This window comes from Ciconia boyciana, chromosome 1, assembly GCF_034638445.1.
Source record: "Ciconia boyciana chromosome 1, ASM3463844v1, whole genome shotgun sequence".
Classification (NCBI taxonomy): domain Eukaryota; kingdom Metazoa; phylum Chordata; class Aves; order Ciconiiformes; family Ciconiidae; genus Ciconia; species Ciconia boyciana.
In genome coordinates, this window is record NC_132934.1 from 205,945,916 (window position 1) to 205,962,406 (window position 16,491).

Sequence of the window (16,491 nt, forward strand, 5' to 3'; positions counted from 1 at the left end):
CAGGTTAAACACCCAGCCTTCCAGTCCTGCAGAGAAATGCACAATGCTAAAATGAGAAGTCAGTAGATGTACGATGCATCTTTAAATGATTGCTGTAATTCTATTTCAAACTGTGTCTCCCTACATAGCTGATTTCTATTAGTGCTTCCACAGAGCACAAAATATAAAATGTATTGTTTAAAGTACATTTTCAGAGTTGAAGACTGAGCAGAACTTAAACCTCAGAATACTTTTTTGTCATCAAAACTTACGTAGCAATAAGTGAACTTGACAAGATTAATAAATCTCATTTCCATTTGAATACTTTGAAATAATCATAACTTTTTTGGTGTTTGATGGATATGACGATCAATGAGGTTGAAGTTATGCCTAGGTGCAATTCAAATGGAATGAGATAATAAATGTTGCTCAATGAAGTACATCCAGAATTGATACCCTTTCTTAACTAGTAACTTATTATAAAGAGAGTCAAATTTGCACTGTATTGATGTATAATCCCTAATTAGGGATCTGACCTTAACTTTTCAAGCTGCCTTCATTCTAATACTACCATGCAAAAGAACAAATGTTTCTGGGTTGCTGCTTTAGAGCTTCCTGAGTTTTGTCTCTCAGCTTTGTAAAAATGCCCCTCTCAGGCTGAGGTAGTGTGTGATTTCACCACAGAAAAGCCAAATGGATGATGTGAAGGAATGACTTAGTTGTTTTTAAGGACACACTCAGAGTAACCAGCTTCTTTCAGGAGAAAAGGAAAGTCTAATATTTTTGCCTTACAGAATACCTCTGGAACACAGTGCTGGTTAGTACGGTCTTCTCATATTCCTGAGTGTCACCCTACAGAAAGACTTCATGTGTAGCTGGGATTCTTCAGACTTAATCTCCTATCTGAAGATGTCTTTCCCAAGTATTTTATAACTGAAGCATCAAGATGCAGACTGAGAATTAAGGAAGGATGGACACAGACTAGACCAAAAATTGAGTAGCTTTGTTTAGTGCTTTTTAGGATTAAAATTTTTCTTAATTTTCTTCACATAGTAAAAGTCAAAAAATTACATTATTTCAGACAACTATGGCATGTCTGATTCACATATTATAGATGCAGTGTATGCATTTCCCCTCCTATGCTGAAGAGTCTCCATTCAAGATACTCAGACTTTGTCTATACTAGTATAGTGAAAAGTATCAAGAAATACTCTCCTGCACTGGACTTTCATCACAGACACTGTCACAGTGTTAGAAGTGTCCACAGGATTCTTTGGTGGGACCACAATCTTCTCCAAGACAATTCTTGTCATATTTTGGGTGTTAGCAGGAGTGACTAGGGGCCATTCCCAAAAGACATCTGTGTCTTGGAAGATAAAAGAGTTTAGAAGTATGGATGCAGACCTTTCCATATGATTTGTTCTCAGTGCAAGGGAATGTTTAATTTACTAGCATAGACAAAGAACCCCTTTTGGAACTGACAAGATATTGATTCAAGGCAGCAGAGAGAAGATAAAGAAGAATTTCCCCACCCTCCTCTTGTCTTCAAGGAAAGAAAGCATTTGCTTTTGTAGGTAGAAAAGAATTGGGTTTCCTCTGCTCTTTAAGTGATCTAATACAGGGGGAAGGCAGTTGTTCTTTGAATGCTGATGTAGCAATGGGAAAATAGAATCTTACTGCCGTTCTCAGACAGCTTCCAAAGCAGAACCAAAGGGACAGAAATACACATAGCAAGTCTACCAGAACTCTTAGGTGGTCTTACGCTATTATAGACAAGTCACTGTAGATAGGGTCAGGAGACCACTTCTGAAGACATGCTGCATGCTTTGTGTGGAAGGGGAGTTCCAGGAGACAAGGTGTGTATTTTTTTTTCCTGAAGCTTTCAGTGGATATCCCTCCTGAATACAGTTGAAATCCCATAAGGTTTACTGTCTGGCAATACTCATTAATGGTCTGTTGGGAAATTTGAACAACAGATAAACATTCATTCATTTTGCCATTCCTGTCAAAAACAGTGGATGCTGTCTTCACAGTTTTAGGTGACCTCTCAAGTGCTGATTTTATTTATTTTTCCAGACTTTCTTTCTGACTTGGATGAAAGATTCACCTATGTAAAGCAAGGTCAAAGGCAGGTTTTCATCAAAGATTCACCATAGCCACAATGATGAACCCAGATCTATCTTTTCCAACAGGAAAGCTTCTTTGAGAACTGCTGGATAAAAGGAGTTGTAATGAGCTCTGCTATTTTTAAGGCATGAAGTTCATTATTCTAAGCTATTTATTCACTTTAAGAATGAAAGGATCAAGAAATGAATGGCAGAAGGCTTAATTAAACCTATTATGTGTCTGTCATGATGACACTACGGTAACAAATCCATACAGACTGTTTCAACTCTTGCTTTAGAAATCCTCATGTTTAACAACAACAAAGAGTTTAAGCATGTGCTTAATTTTAAACACGTACATCATCCCATCAACTTCAAAAAGATGATGCAAATATTTTAAGATGAAATTTTTTTTAGACTAGGGCCAAAGTTCTTAGCATCTTGCACCATTGAACTTAGTTGTATAAGCTGAATATTTGTATAAACAACAAAGCAAGTATCACTACAGCTAAAATTCAAATAACTTGGTTTTCCAAAGTTGAAATTAAACAACAAGTTCTAATTTGACTCAAAGCTTTGTTTTTTCACTATTTTTATATGAAAAAATACATATCTTTCAGTTTTAAATCCCTTCTGATTCTCTTAACAAAAGAAAGAGCTAGATTTGCAGAATTGTAAAGTAGATATGTGTAAGTGGTTTGAACATTTATGTGGAAAACTGTGGCCCGGGGGTTTGATACAAGTCCTACAGTCACTGAAGACCTTAGCCTTGAAATCTCATTTTGTAAGAAGGATCTCACAGTCTTTCCTTGTGAAATTGTCCCACCTTGCACAAATAATGGAAGAGATAGGAAGCAGAGGCTCCACATCTGAACTAGAAGTCAGATCCTTTCCTTCAGTAAGATAACACAATTTCCTCAGTCTTCATTTAGCTGAAATTCTTTGTGGAGTGTGACACAAATTCATATTCATCTCAGGTTCACTGCATTATATTCTTCAATTAATAAACTATTTATGAATAAAATGCAACCAGTCCTATATACAATGAACTTTTTCTGTCATATACACCTGGTTTGCAGGTGTATCTTGAGCATGCATTTCCCTCAAACAGCAACTTGGAATTATGCAGAAAAAAATCCCAAAGTTTTATAGTGCAAATCGCTATTGGAGCTGTAGCTATTCTTAACCAACATAGTAATATTCTTCACATTGCTATGATGGTTTCAGAGCAAAGCAATGCCCAACTTGGGCTGTATTACAGGATGATCAGGGACATTTTAAAAAATTAAAGTATGACTAGTTGCATTCTGATTTCTTTTCCTACTTCAGCTTGTTCTCATTTTTCTTTTATAGTATTTAATACTGTTTAGCTTTGTAAGGTTTAGAAGCAAATATTGATATTGTAATGCAATCAAACATTTTGTTACATTGCATGTTCTCGAATTAACATGAGAAATCAAGGTTTTTCTCATGTCTAGAGGGTTGTAATTAAATCAACTCTTTACAAATTAATGCTAGGAAATTATGGAGTGAACTGACAAAGATGTCCAGGGAGCATGATGGCAAAAAAGAAAACATGGATCAGTAAGCTCATTTCTTAGGACATGAACTCGTTAACAGGCTGTCAGAATTGTGCCATGATGGAATGGGCAGTGCACAGGCTGTCTCCCCAGAAAACTATTGATTTATATGTCTGTATCATGGCTGACTTCTTATTCTGTACATCACTGGACAGTCATGGTAGCTCATCAATTTGAAAAGGACTTTTAAATTGTATCTAATCAATACCCTTCTCGCAGATTAAATGAGAAAATAGATTTAATAAAAAAAAAGGAAAATGATACAAAGAAGCTAGTGACAATCAGATTAATAAAATTGCAGTGAGGAGTTCCATAAATGACAGGTGAGATGTTATTTCCCCCTACCACTTCTGTATTTTTTTTAGCCCAGGCTGTAAATATCACGGAGATGGTAGGCTTGTGAAAGGTTGAATAATCCACAGATAGAGAAAAGCAATTTTGTTTTGTGACCTAATGGAATACAGAGATTGTACATGGCAAAGGTAAGCACGAAATACATGCACTGCTGTAGCCAAAGTTGTAGCACACTGTTCCAAAGAGAGGCTGTGGAACCCAGCACAAAAATATGCAGCTGTTGTGCAGTAAGGCAAGTAGATTTAGTCAATTTGGAATCTCTGTATTTTTTTCAATTTCCCATCAGGTTCAAGTCACTTATTCTTTTTTATCTCATGTACAGATGCCGAAAGTAGCCAACAATGAGAAATTAATATTAAAGTTTAATTTTTAAATCCTCCCTTTAGGTTACAGAAATTTCTAACAACAGAAATGAGAGGAGATAAGAGACCAAACTAAAACCATCTAACAATGTATGTGTACTTAGTGCGTAAGTTACTTCATAAAATTTTTACACTTTGTTATTAAGTTCCATATCCTCAGAACAGTTTTGATGTGCACTTCTTTAAAATTCCTAGATGTTCAACAAAGTTAGGTTTCTGCTTGCAGCAACTGTAAGTTTGCTATGGTTGCTTTGTTTGGCTGATGCTCTTGCCTTCATATATACACATTTTTTCTTAATGCAGTAAAAACTTAAGCTAGAAAAACTATCTTTCCCTTTTCTGTTTCCATTGACTGCAGAATCTTTAAAGATGTGTTTGTGATTTGAATAACTCTTTCATAGAGCTAGCCATACACAGAACTACAAAATTCATTAACATTAAGATGGGCTAAAGGAATTCAGTAATTATTCCTCTAATGCTCTTACATTTTAATGAGCTGATTAGAATCTTGTTAAGAAAACAATATACTTCGTATATGAACTATTCCTTGTGATTGTGGAGTATAAATGACATTTGAAGCTGTAGCAAACTGATAGCTTTTTATCTTTTTAACAACTTGCTATGAGCAAACTTCTGAAATGTGACTTTAAACATACGATTTTTGTGAATCAAGATTCTGATTTGCCTGACATTTTGTCAGTGTTATCTTTGGGATTTTTTCCCCAATTTTTCTGGTAAAATTCTATTGAAAAGAAATTCCTGGCAAATATTTGCTTTTATTGAAAAACATATTTCTCCTTAATTTCTGTTACAGCATGGGGGGTTTTTATCTTTTTTTTTTCCCCTTACTTTCTTAAAATAGCATAAAACAGCATGACCTTGGGCATGAGAGATCATAGGAAATGCAAAGAAGAGAGAAAAATATAACTTCTTCTGTGTTTAAATCTTCATAAATATTTGCTAGTTAATAATTCGATATTTGATAGTTTAAAGTTTTGAGCAGACCTTTAACTGCACATAACTGGTCTTTCCACTTTGCTCCGTAAAAATAGCCAGTGATATAGGAGGCTATTTCAAATGTTATATTTCTGAAGATGTATAAAATAATGTTCATTTTATATCTCTTTCTCTTTCAAATCCAAAGACATTGTATAAGTATTTCAAAGTCCTATTGTAATTATGCACACATATTTAAATGATATAGTACATAAACACTTATATTTGTAATGCATCACCAATGCTGAACTACATGATAATAACCATAGCAACTGGGCTTTTGGCCATGCATTTGCGAGAAAACTAAGAGCCAATGCAATAAACATGTTCTCCTTTTTCAAGTTTCGTGATATTTTGCATAGGCACATTACAGCACATGCTTTTTCCTGTAACACAGTGTCAAAGGCTTTGTTTAATGGTCCCTGTTGTTTCCCTTTGAGCTGTATGCCATTTCTCTCTTTAATTAGAACAGCTCTTACAGCTGCAAAGATGTAACTATTTTGCACAGCAGTACAAACCATGCATTCAAGCAAGTCCATAAACTTAATTTTTTAAATTTTTCTCTGAAAGTGGTAAGTTTTTAAGCTTCTGAAGTCCATGTCTTTCAGTGAAAAAAGAGAAACTGAATGCCATTATGTGTAGCTCTGTATCTCATAATCAGAAATGCCTTGGTTTATCTTTGGGATTATAAACTACCCTTCAAGCCATTAGAGCCCAGTAAAATTGCAGGGCACCAATTACTTTAATTACTTTAAGGTTAAGACCTTTCCTTACAAAAATCTTTTTCAAGGCTTTACTTTCTGTCTTACTGAAAATAACTGGAGACTTGCAAGTCTGCTGTTAACAAGCAGTACTATAAAATGTCCTACTTCAACTATACTGAAATTTTATCTGACAGTATTTCATCACAAGCATGACATTTAAAAAATTCTTATATTTATTTCAGCGTAATGTAAGCTAATCTCTGTCAAGCCCATCTCTACCTATCTATATAATGCTTTAGAGCTCAATGCTAATTACTGTATGAACATAGTCTATTCTAAAGACCATTTAATTGTATACTACCTCACCCAAGGTTGTTTTCAGGTAATTAATGAATTTAAATGCAAGAAAAAGAGATATTAATAAATGAGATGTTATATATTACTTGGTTAAAATATCTTAATATGGAAAATTTCCTAATTTCTTTCAGAAAGATTGTGATTACACAACAGAAGTTTTTCTAGATACGAAGTAAGAGATCTGCAAAATACTATGTTTTAAATCATAAAACCATCCTTCATGCTGTAAAGATCTTCCCTTTAAGCATCAGAAAAGCACATTTCAGTTTCCTGAAGGAAATAAAGAGTATTAGCACTTTGGGAACCAGTGTAAACTTTATATAACCCAAGATATCAGGACAAAAGTATTGTGTTCTTTGCTTCAAGAAAATTTATCTGAATAATCTGGTCAAATTCAGGACAGTGTCTTAGATATTTTAAAGCTGAAAGTACAATGAAAATATTTTAAATTTACTTTGGATCTGACTTGTTAACACATTTCTGTGATATAAGCTTCTGATAGGTTGCTATGAGTTTACAGTATGGTGACACCAATTTATACTGTGAGTTGCTGCATGATGCAAATATTGTTTCAACAGGACCACATCAGCCATTTAATATCAGGGATTTGAAGAATTAAATTAAAGAGCAGAGGAGTGTCACGCTACAAAGAAGTTGAACTACAAATACACATTGAACTTGAAATTGCTCTTTTGAAGGGGTTGCTCACAAAATTCTAAAAGAACTTCAACAATTATGACTCCCTATCCTTTTTGAAAGATTTATATGTGCCTATAACAGCTTCTTCTCTGACAAGTTCTGCAGCAGTTTGCTACACCTCAGCGCTTCCAGCTAGTATTCCTCCATTAACCTTGACTGAGAAACTTTCATTACAATTCCCAAGTAAATACTTTAATGAACAGAAATCGTATTCAAGCCATTGTAGTATAACAACTTTGATACCTGCAAAAGCAGGTGTGTAAGCTAATAATAATTTTTAAATCCAATAAAAATAAACCCAGCAAACACAACCTCTTCTGTCTTATTCTTTTTTTTACAACCTTATCTAAATTTGTTTTATGGAAGGAGATAATATTGTAACTAGAAGCACATGGGTCCTGAATGAACTATGGATATAGCTACTGAAACTCATAGGCTTTCTCTTGTTTGAGCTTCAGCTCTCACTTTCTTTTTATTTTTTTTTCAGATGGAGGTCAAATGGCCACCTGTTAGCCATGCTCCTGAAATGAGAACAGAAATCTGGGGTTCAGAGCTCTGGATCTACCTATATTTACCAGTTGTCAGGTTCTCTAACCAAGTGATTTGTTTTATGACAGTTTTCTTGTCTAAAAGATAAAATGTAGCAGAATTTTCTGAGAGCTATGTTTTAAGACTGAGTTCTGATAACACTGTGATAAGACCACTTGTACAATGTTTAGAGTTTTAAACATACTGCCCTGGCATGAGGAGACTTTGACAAATGTCAGTATTGTTCCCAGCTCAGAAGTAGGTGGACACTGCCATGATTTTGCTAACAAATACTTTGATAGGCTCTTGATAGATAAGTCTAAAGCTATAGATTTGAGAGGTCTGACTTTACCAGGGAGGGGTGGATAAAGGGAGAATTTCAGACCCCACACTATCTCTGCTGAGTTCTCCGCACCACCAGATGTGTTAGTAGACATGCAGGTAGGCAACTTGTCCTTAACCCCACTGTTTTCCAGTTGTGGGTATATGAAGATCTGCCACATGTTTCATGGTAATGTCCTATTTTCAGCAGGATCTGAGAAATTAGGATGGAGTTCTTTTTGCATCCCTGCCTCTTAAAAATGCCTCATGGTAGGATTTAACTAGATAAAGCACTAAAAAGGTGTTGGTTGCCTTCCTGTACAGTGCTGAAGGGAAGTCAGGGTTGGAGGTAGAATATCTGAAATTCTGGCCCTGTTTTTCCTGATACTATGTTTGAAAAAGAGCATGCTAGAGATAGAGCACATGCCTTTACTCGGGATCATGAATTGTTGATAACTTCTGGAAAGCATGTTGTAGTGAAGCATTTCAATAGCTGTGACATTTTCAGTTTCCATTAACAACTACAAAAAAAATCTCGGTCTCATATGAATGCATGCATGATACATATGCATAAACATGGACATAAAACATGTATATTTATATACATATATACATACAAAACTATGCTCACACACACATAGTTGTAGGTGGAGACTATCCTACAGATATATAGGCAGTTTATCCCACTCTGTTCCTAAGTTTACAGTTCTTTGTCTCCTGCACAGGCACTGTGGCAAAATTATACATGTTTCAGGTAACTAGCAATGAGTGAAATATATCATTGCGAAGTATTCAAGTACATCATTAATGGATAGCATTTGGCATCACGTACTGGAGTTATTTTCCCTGATAGTTAGTTCTATTTTAAAAGTAAAAAGGCCATAGAAAACCACTTTCCCACTAAGCATTTTATTTCTAATTTGGAGATCATAGTCCAACAAAGTCAGTGGACAGTGTAACTTGTATAATGTATTCAAATTACAATTTAGAGCCTTATCAAGCAATGTAAAGATCTGATTTAATCATGTTAAAAAAATCGTTACTCACATGCAAACTGAAGAACAGCCTCTCTGCTTAAAATACTGCCAAACGTGTTGGTGGTTAAACACTGATACTGTCCAGAATCCTTCATTTCACTGGGGTTGTTGATGATCAAACTTCCTTCTATTAAACTGAAGCGATAATCACTTTCAGTGTCGATTTCAGTTCCATTTCGAAGCCATCTTAGGAAAAAAGAAAGAAACTCCTTGAGCATTTTATGGCCAAAGGAACCCATCAAGCTTAGTATACAGAACCTGACAGCCCGGGATGCTGCTAAGGAGGACAGCTACTCAAAGATACCCTCTGCAGTAACCCGTCACTTTGGCAAAGCTTTGGATGGACGTGGTCCTCAATGCGTGCCTGACAAAAGCTAAGCTTTGCTGAAAAAACACAAGTAAAACAGATCTTCAGTCTCTGAAGAGAAAGCATATACTTTGCTTTGCCTATGCTGAATCAAATTAGTAACTTCTTTTTTTTTCTTTTTTTTTTTCCCCCCAAAAAACTATCATCCACAAAGGCTTCAGACTTGAAACCTGGAGAACAGATACAGCCTTTCTGTCAAAAATACGACTTTGACCTTGCTTATGATAATCACAGTTTCCATTCATGTTTTATCATTAAAGCCTTAGGCCCAGATGAGCTTAGAGAATTCGTAGAGCTGAGTCTGCACTGCAGGAGAGCAAGGAACCCTGCTTTTCCCTTCTTGCACCATTTGTTCTTCGCGGCCCAAGAAATGGAGAAACCGGATTTAAAGACACAAAGTAGAAGAGCAAGGCCTGTGAAGAGCAGGGAGCCAGCCTGATGTGCACAGGCTCTTATGAAATAAAGGATGTTGGCAATGGACAGAGGCACAATAATATCAGCTGGGCCAGGATACACAGACTGGGACAGGAGAGACTGGAATTAGCTGGCAGCTGGTCAAGGGTAATGGTTGGCAGCTACCAGGTAAATGGAAACTAAGATCAAATGAGGAGTTGGCAGAGGGAATGCTAAGTCTGGGAGGTGTTTGGGAGTGAAATGAGAAGCCTCAACAGTAAAGACAGGGATGGGAGTGAAGATAAGGTGGAACAAGCCAGGCTGTAGGAAATACATTAGAAAGTATCACCTGAGCCAAAGCATTGAATAATTCCCGAATGAACTCTTCTTTTTCTGAGGTTTCAGAAGTAACCTAAGAGTTTCATGATTTTTCTGCTGTGTGAGTGGGCTTTAGGGCTTGTTTTGTTTTTTTGCCCTGGATATTCTCTGCCAAAAAGCCTCACCCCTCTCATTCGTCTCCAAAGACTGAAACAACAAACCCTGCAATAGTTCACTGGCTGCAAGAGAAGATTGTGTGTGGTAGATTAATAGACTCCAGCGCTTTGGAATAACCTCTGAGGGGGTGCAATATCTCAATTAAAGAATAATAAATAATCCACATAAGAAGACTTTTTAGATTTGCTTTTGTGTCAAACTATATAGAACATGAAATTGTTACAAGAATGCAAAGAAGAGATAAGCAGTGTAAACAGGTATGGCACAGTTATTATGACGCACAGATATTTAATTCATTGCTGGTTCGCAGTCATTCTGCAATTTCACAGTTGCCTCAGGAAATTGCCAGGCACTTCCAAGCTTTGCCAGGGTTTAGCAAAGACTGGAAGATCTTGGCAACATCTAGATTCCAGAGGCAACTTTAATGAAGCAAAATGATTATTAGTTCACCCTATCTTGTTAAAATTCATGATGAATGAGGTACAGACAGCAGAATTCAGCTGAAGTAGCTCCAAATTTCTCTTAATCCAAAGGTCAGAATTGCCAGAATTAAGATGAACTGTGAAACTATTATTTTTCCCTTTTTTTAATGATTGGACTTTTGATTGCAGAGGACCCCTGCTTCACTTAATATAAGAAATGAAACACTGTTGACAATATCTTTATATTGCAAAAGATATTAGGGAAATGTTGTGAGATTCAGTACACTTTTAAAGAGATTCATACATAGCAAAGCTAAAAAGAAGAGGAAGTTTTCATCTTGAACAATTTATTAATGATTTAAGATTTGAATGAAATCAAAATGAAAGTTAACTTTTACATATATATTCTTATATATATATATGAGAAATAAAAATGCAAAATTAATTGATCCAGAAATGACGGGAGATTTAGATAAGGAAAAAGTCAAAATTACATGTTTTGGCATTTCCAAATAGGAATGGACACAAAATTCAGTTTGCTTTAATTAGCTGCCTTCACTTAGTTTCATTTTCAGCTAAATTCAATGCAAAAATATGTTTTTATAATGCTGCCCCAGAACTTTGGATCTTGATGGCTGCCTGCCTATATAACTTGGTGTCCATCCTGAATGACTGTATTCCCGTCATATAGTCCAAGCGCATTAGAGGAAAAGCAACATGAATTGTGTGACATGTTTTCTTCTAGGTACCCTGACTGACCTGGGAGGACAGAAACTCAAACAGAATACTTAAAAGGTAACGAACTGAAAGGGAAAATCAGCTACATTTTTCTTGAAGGCAAGTGACAGATAACATTTTAAAATATTCCAATTTGGCTTAAGCAGACAGAAAGTAATTTTTAAAAATTTTTTCCACTGCCTTTTCTATCAGGAAATGATACTGACAAAAAATTTATAACCAGCTTATATGTGTCGTAAGTAAAATAGGAAACGCAGTGTTTCACAATCAGTGAAAGCAGTGTAGTGAAGCAGCATCTCAGGGAATTCTGCACCTGCCTTTAACTCAGTGGCAGTGGTGACCTGTGAGATCCCACAGGAAGCTTGTGAATATCTGTATTCCTCATGAAAGGTGTCTCAGTTATGTTCTTCATTGTACGGGTCCTGACTTGTGATACTAAAGTATGATTTGCAGAAATGCTGAGCAAATGGAATCAGTTTATCTCAGGGGCTGATTCCCTAAATCAATGCATCTAGATACCTTAATAACTGGAACCCAAGAAGTTAAAAATTGTTATTTCAGGGTAGAGCTTGAACTAGGGGAAAAAAGCTCTTTGCAAGGAAGAAGAAAATCTGAAGTGATGTGAGTATTCTCCGTTCTGCTAAAATGAAGTAATGTCCTAGCAAAAAAAAGAATTTGTAAACATATGTCATAAGTTATACAGACTAAGGAAATGAATTAAAATGGCAGAGACAACTTAATTTTAGAATTTTTGAGTGCTTTAAATGTTCTTTTAATGTATTTTTTTTTAAAAAGAAGAGTTGTACTGTGCTTTGGTTTTGGCTGAAAATAATTTTTAGTAGCATGGGTCTCACAGCCCATGTAAATAAAGATCTCTGTTGTCCAGTGCTTGCAGATAATAAGACAGGGTCTTTGGTGATACGGAAATATCCCTTCTCCTCACTATTTCATATGCCAAAGGTTGGGCAGTGACATACAACAACCTTTGTCTATCTATAGCCTATTTTGAGGCTAAATTCCCTCTGCACCTGCCCTGGAGAACAGTATATTCCTCACAAAGTAATTTATATTGCTTTTCCCTTCTCCTGAATAGTAGTGTGTATTGCATATGCTGTACAGGCAAGTGGCAGGAACAGGAGGAGGAGAAGTTAAACTGTTAGAAGCTAAGCTGTTAGAATTAGGCCTTTCGGATCAAAGCTTTCCTTGCATGAACAGCAGTCAGGACAGTTTGTTTATGAGGCTGATGAAACCAATTAATCTCTGGAGACCTGAAGGAATGGATATCACAAAATCATAAAACAGCCCAGGTCGGAAGGGACCTCGAAAGATCATTTGGTCCAATCTTTCATGGGAAAGGGGGCCTAGATGAGATCATTTAGCATCTTGTTCAATTGCATCTTGAAAACCTTCAGTGATGGGGACTCTGCCACGTCCCTGAGGAGGTTGTTCCAGTGAATGGTTGTTCTCACAGTAAAAAATTTCTTTCTTATATTGAGATGAAACCTCTCTTGTATGAAACCTCTCTTGTATCTGTTGCCCCTTGCCTTCTCCATGTGGCTCCTTGTGAAGAGAGAGCCTCTATCCTCTTTGTAGCCGCCCTTTAAGATATGCTGAAAGTCTGTATTTCTTGATTGCATTTCCACTGGGAAAATACAAAAAATGGTTGGACCAAGAAAGAAAGGAGATGACATCGGTTCTCCAAAGAGAAAATCTCCAGAAGAATAATGAGTTTGTCTGGGAGGGCTGAACATAGGGTTCCCCTCTTTTGGTGGGAATTTGTGCCTTTTCCCTATGGTTGCATGCTATGTTTAATGGACTGATAGCACTTTAACAGTGTGTGGAACTAATATACATATTTTTTAATCAACAAAGTAAAAAATATGTAATAGAAATTACACAAGGAATGTAATTAAGGAAGAACATAACTTTCATCCCACATGGTGAGGAGTTCATGCAATTTGTTTGACGAATTTCTAGCCGCTTATTCCTTATCCCATGTTACATGTTTTAGTCATGCCTGTGCTGTTTGGGAAGGTTGTGCCATGCATCAGATCCATTTAATGGCTCACATCTGTTGCAAAGAGACAGATTCAGTGCTATTGTGATGGGGATATCTAAAGATCGTACTGCCTCTGAATTTCTTCCAGCCATAGAAATGCAGGCTTTGTGATTCAAATAAGTCTAAGGAGAATTCATCCAGAATGCTAAAGAATGCACAAGTGAAATAAGTGTAATATAGGTAAAAAATAAAATGCAAAGTTGATGATTGTCACCTATGACAAAACACAATGATAACAGTCCTTATGTTCCCTTTGTAATTGAAGAATGACTCTATGAAAAAAGATAAAGGGTGTATGGAAAAAATAGTCAACCATATGTTCCCCCAGCCCTCCTACATCACTTGTAATTTGTATAAAATACAAGCAGAGTCAGATATAGCAAATGGATAAGGTGACTGCAACATACTGTTCCCACCTGTAAGTAGGCACCATTAATAACTGAACTCTCAGACTCACAGGTGTGTCATAACAGATCTGTAGAGTAGATATCTGTGGCATAATAGTCCGTATGGAAAAACAGGCAACAGGCAATGGTTGCAAAGGAATAAAATGGTGGACTTGGGAGTGAAAAGACACCAGATTTGGCTCAGCCACAGTGCAATACAGTATCCTGTATTGCACAGTCATGTAATTTAATGTACCTGTTCTTTACTGCTTTCCCCATAAAATGGGATAGTATTTTGTAGCTTTATAGATGTTTAGAAAAAAAATCAATTAAAGATTTTGATCTTGTCAGCTGTTACAGACACAAGTCAAAAAACTGGACAAAAGGAGTCCCTCCACATGGATAGATATGACGCACAGAGAACACAATTTGAGACCACATATCGCTTTGCTTTTATTCACTACTACTTATGTTTCTTGCTTATTGAGAATCAGAAAAAGCATTCAATCAGGAAAGCCATTTGTGTCATGGAGCTGTTTCTGTTATGTTGTTCTCCAAAGCACACTGACTCTCAGAGTGGGATTGCAGTGGCTAATATTCTGAAAACTAAAACCAATTTTCTAAAACAGGTACCTGTATGTGGGAGTAGGATTTCCACGAGCTTGACAATTCAGAGATACTTTCTTCTCCTCAGAATCAGTTGGAAAAATCACATCATCTGGCTCTTGTACAAACACCGGCCCATAATCAACACTTTCTGTGGAAATAGAAGTGCTACAGTTTAGGAAGTCTGGATAAATGTAAGTGTATTATAGCTTTTATAAAGTGAGCTTAAAGTATGCAAAATTATGTTTGTTTTCCAGAGGTTCATATCACATTACTTCAGATGCTATATTAAAAAGCAATAGTTAAAAGAAAAAAAAAGATAAGGAAGAAATATTACTAAGCTAACAATAAAATATTTAGTATGATTTAAATGTTCATCATGCCTTAAAATGGCTTTCTCATCAGACATATTTTGGCCTGGAGTCTAATGAGCATCTCGAGAGAATTAAGCCAGCAAGAGGAGTTAAATCTGCTTATAGAGAGCAAGGTAAACAAAAATTTTCCTGCTGCTTGCAGCAGCTTATCTCACAAAGAAATAAGACACAATTTTCCCCTTTATGTCAAGGAGTTGCTAAGAAAAAACACTCGTAAAATTAATGGCAGCAACTGGTGGGTACTATTAAAAAATAGATAGCAAAATCTGACTTTTCATTTTCCTCTACTGTCTTCTCTAATTTTGGCATGTATCTATATCTTCATATGAGTTTACATTTCTGAACAAGAAAAGCTGGATAGACCCATAGAATACATCTATGATTCCAATTCATTCGTATTGTGAAGAGGAAAATGTAACCTTCAGAAAAGTAAAAGGTTCCTGATCATGTAGCTCTGAGCAACTAAAATGCTCACTGTGCACTAGAAGACTGTGGAATTTTAATCAACTTAGACTTGCTCCAAACTCTTGAATTATTTAGTCCCATACTGCTCTTAGAGCACAAGCCTAATGATTTGGGTGAGGGGAGATAGCTACATTGTCCTACTACTTGCAATGAAACATATGGGAGCAGTGTTTTCTCTGTCAGTTTTATGGTTTCATATGTTCATGTTATAAAAGTCTTCCAACTGGTAATGAGGACAGCATGACGCCTTAAGCAGTTTATAATCTCCTGATATATTTGTCCTATCAATACCAGCTTGAAGTAAGAAAGGTGCATCTGAAGACTTTGGGTTTTGGTCACTGACTTATAAAAATTATTTACTGCATTGTTCTACCAAGTCCACACAACTTCAACTGCATGTTATGGGTTCACAGTTTTGGAAACTATGACCTTGTTCATACTGCTAATAGTTTCAGAAAGTTTGGGTGGACAGGCAAAGGAGCACAGGACTATGAGTCTTGGTACAGAGAGGAAAGTCGTGGAGCCTGAAAAAGGATGAGAAACATGGGAGACATAGGTCATAGTAATCTAGTTTTGCAATGCAAATTTCCATGTCCTCAAATTCGGTGACATTTTGGGTTTCTCAATTCTTTTATTATCATACAGTGAAAAGACCACTTGAAAACCCATTATGCTATTCAACCTTCCTTTTTAGTGACTGTATACTTATTACACACTTAGTTTTTTGTCTTTTTACACTGCTATTCAAATGCAGATTTTGAAAACACCTTTATTTTCAGGTATGTATGCTTCTACTGAAATAGATTCAAATAATTAGCCTGCCAGTTTGTAAAGGCAACAAATAAGAGCAGCAGCAATTAGTAGTTTCTGTTTTGCATCATTTTCAAGTTTATTAGCCTTTTTTGTAGGACTGTGTAAAGGAGTGTGGATTGCTGTTCTGCATATTTACATTACTTCCATGTTTAGGTACATTACTTTAGTTGGGTGTATCGGCAGAAATATATTTTCTGGGACAGATATCTGCATTATTTAAAAAAACTCAACCACAATAAGTGATTTCTGATATGTGCTTATATTATTGAATTTAAAATAACTCCAGTACTAAGTTTTGAGCACTACAGCTGAGGCTGCCACAGGGGCAATGGAATCAGCTGGCAAAACTTA

At 36.1% G+C, this 16,491-nt stretch overlaps 1 protein-coding gene across 1 annotated transcript in view; it reads right to left on the reverse strand.

Moving 5' to 3' along the window:
* The window catches only part of CNTN5 (contactin 5), a 270,290-nt gene that overhangs the window by 241,341 nt on the left and 12,458 nt on the right, over positions 1-16,491 (reverse strand). The window contains exons 3-4 of the mRNA XM_072858415.1: positions 14,516-14,639; positions 9,033-9,208 (exon numbers count right to left, since the gene is read on the reverse strand). Coding sequence (XP_072714516.1) covers positions 9,033-9,208; positions 14,516-14,639 — 300 coding nt within the window. The remainder of the gene's footprint in view (positions 1-9,032; positions 9,209-14,515; positions 14,640-16,491) is intronic.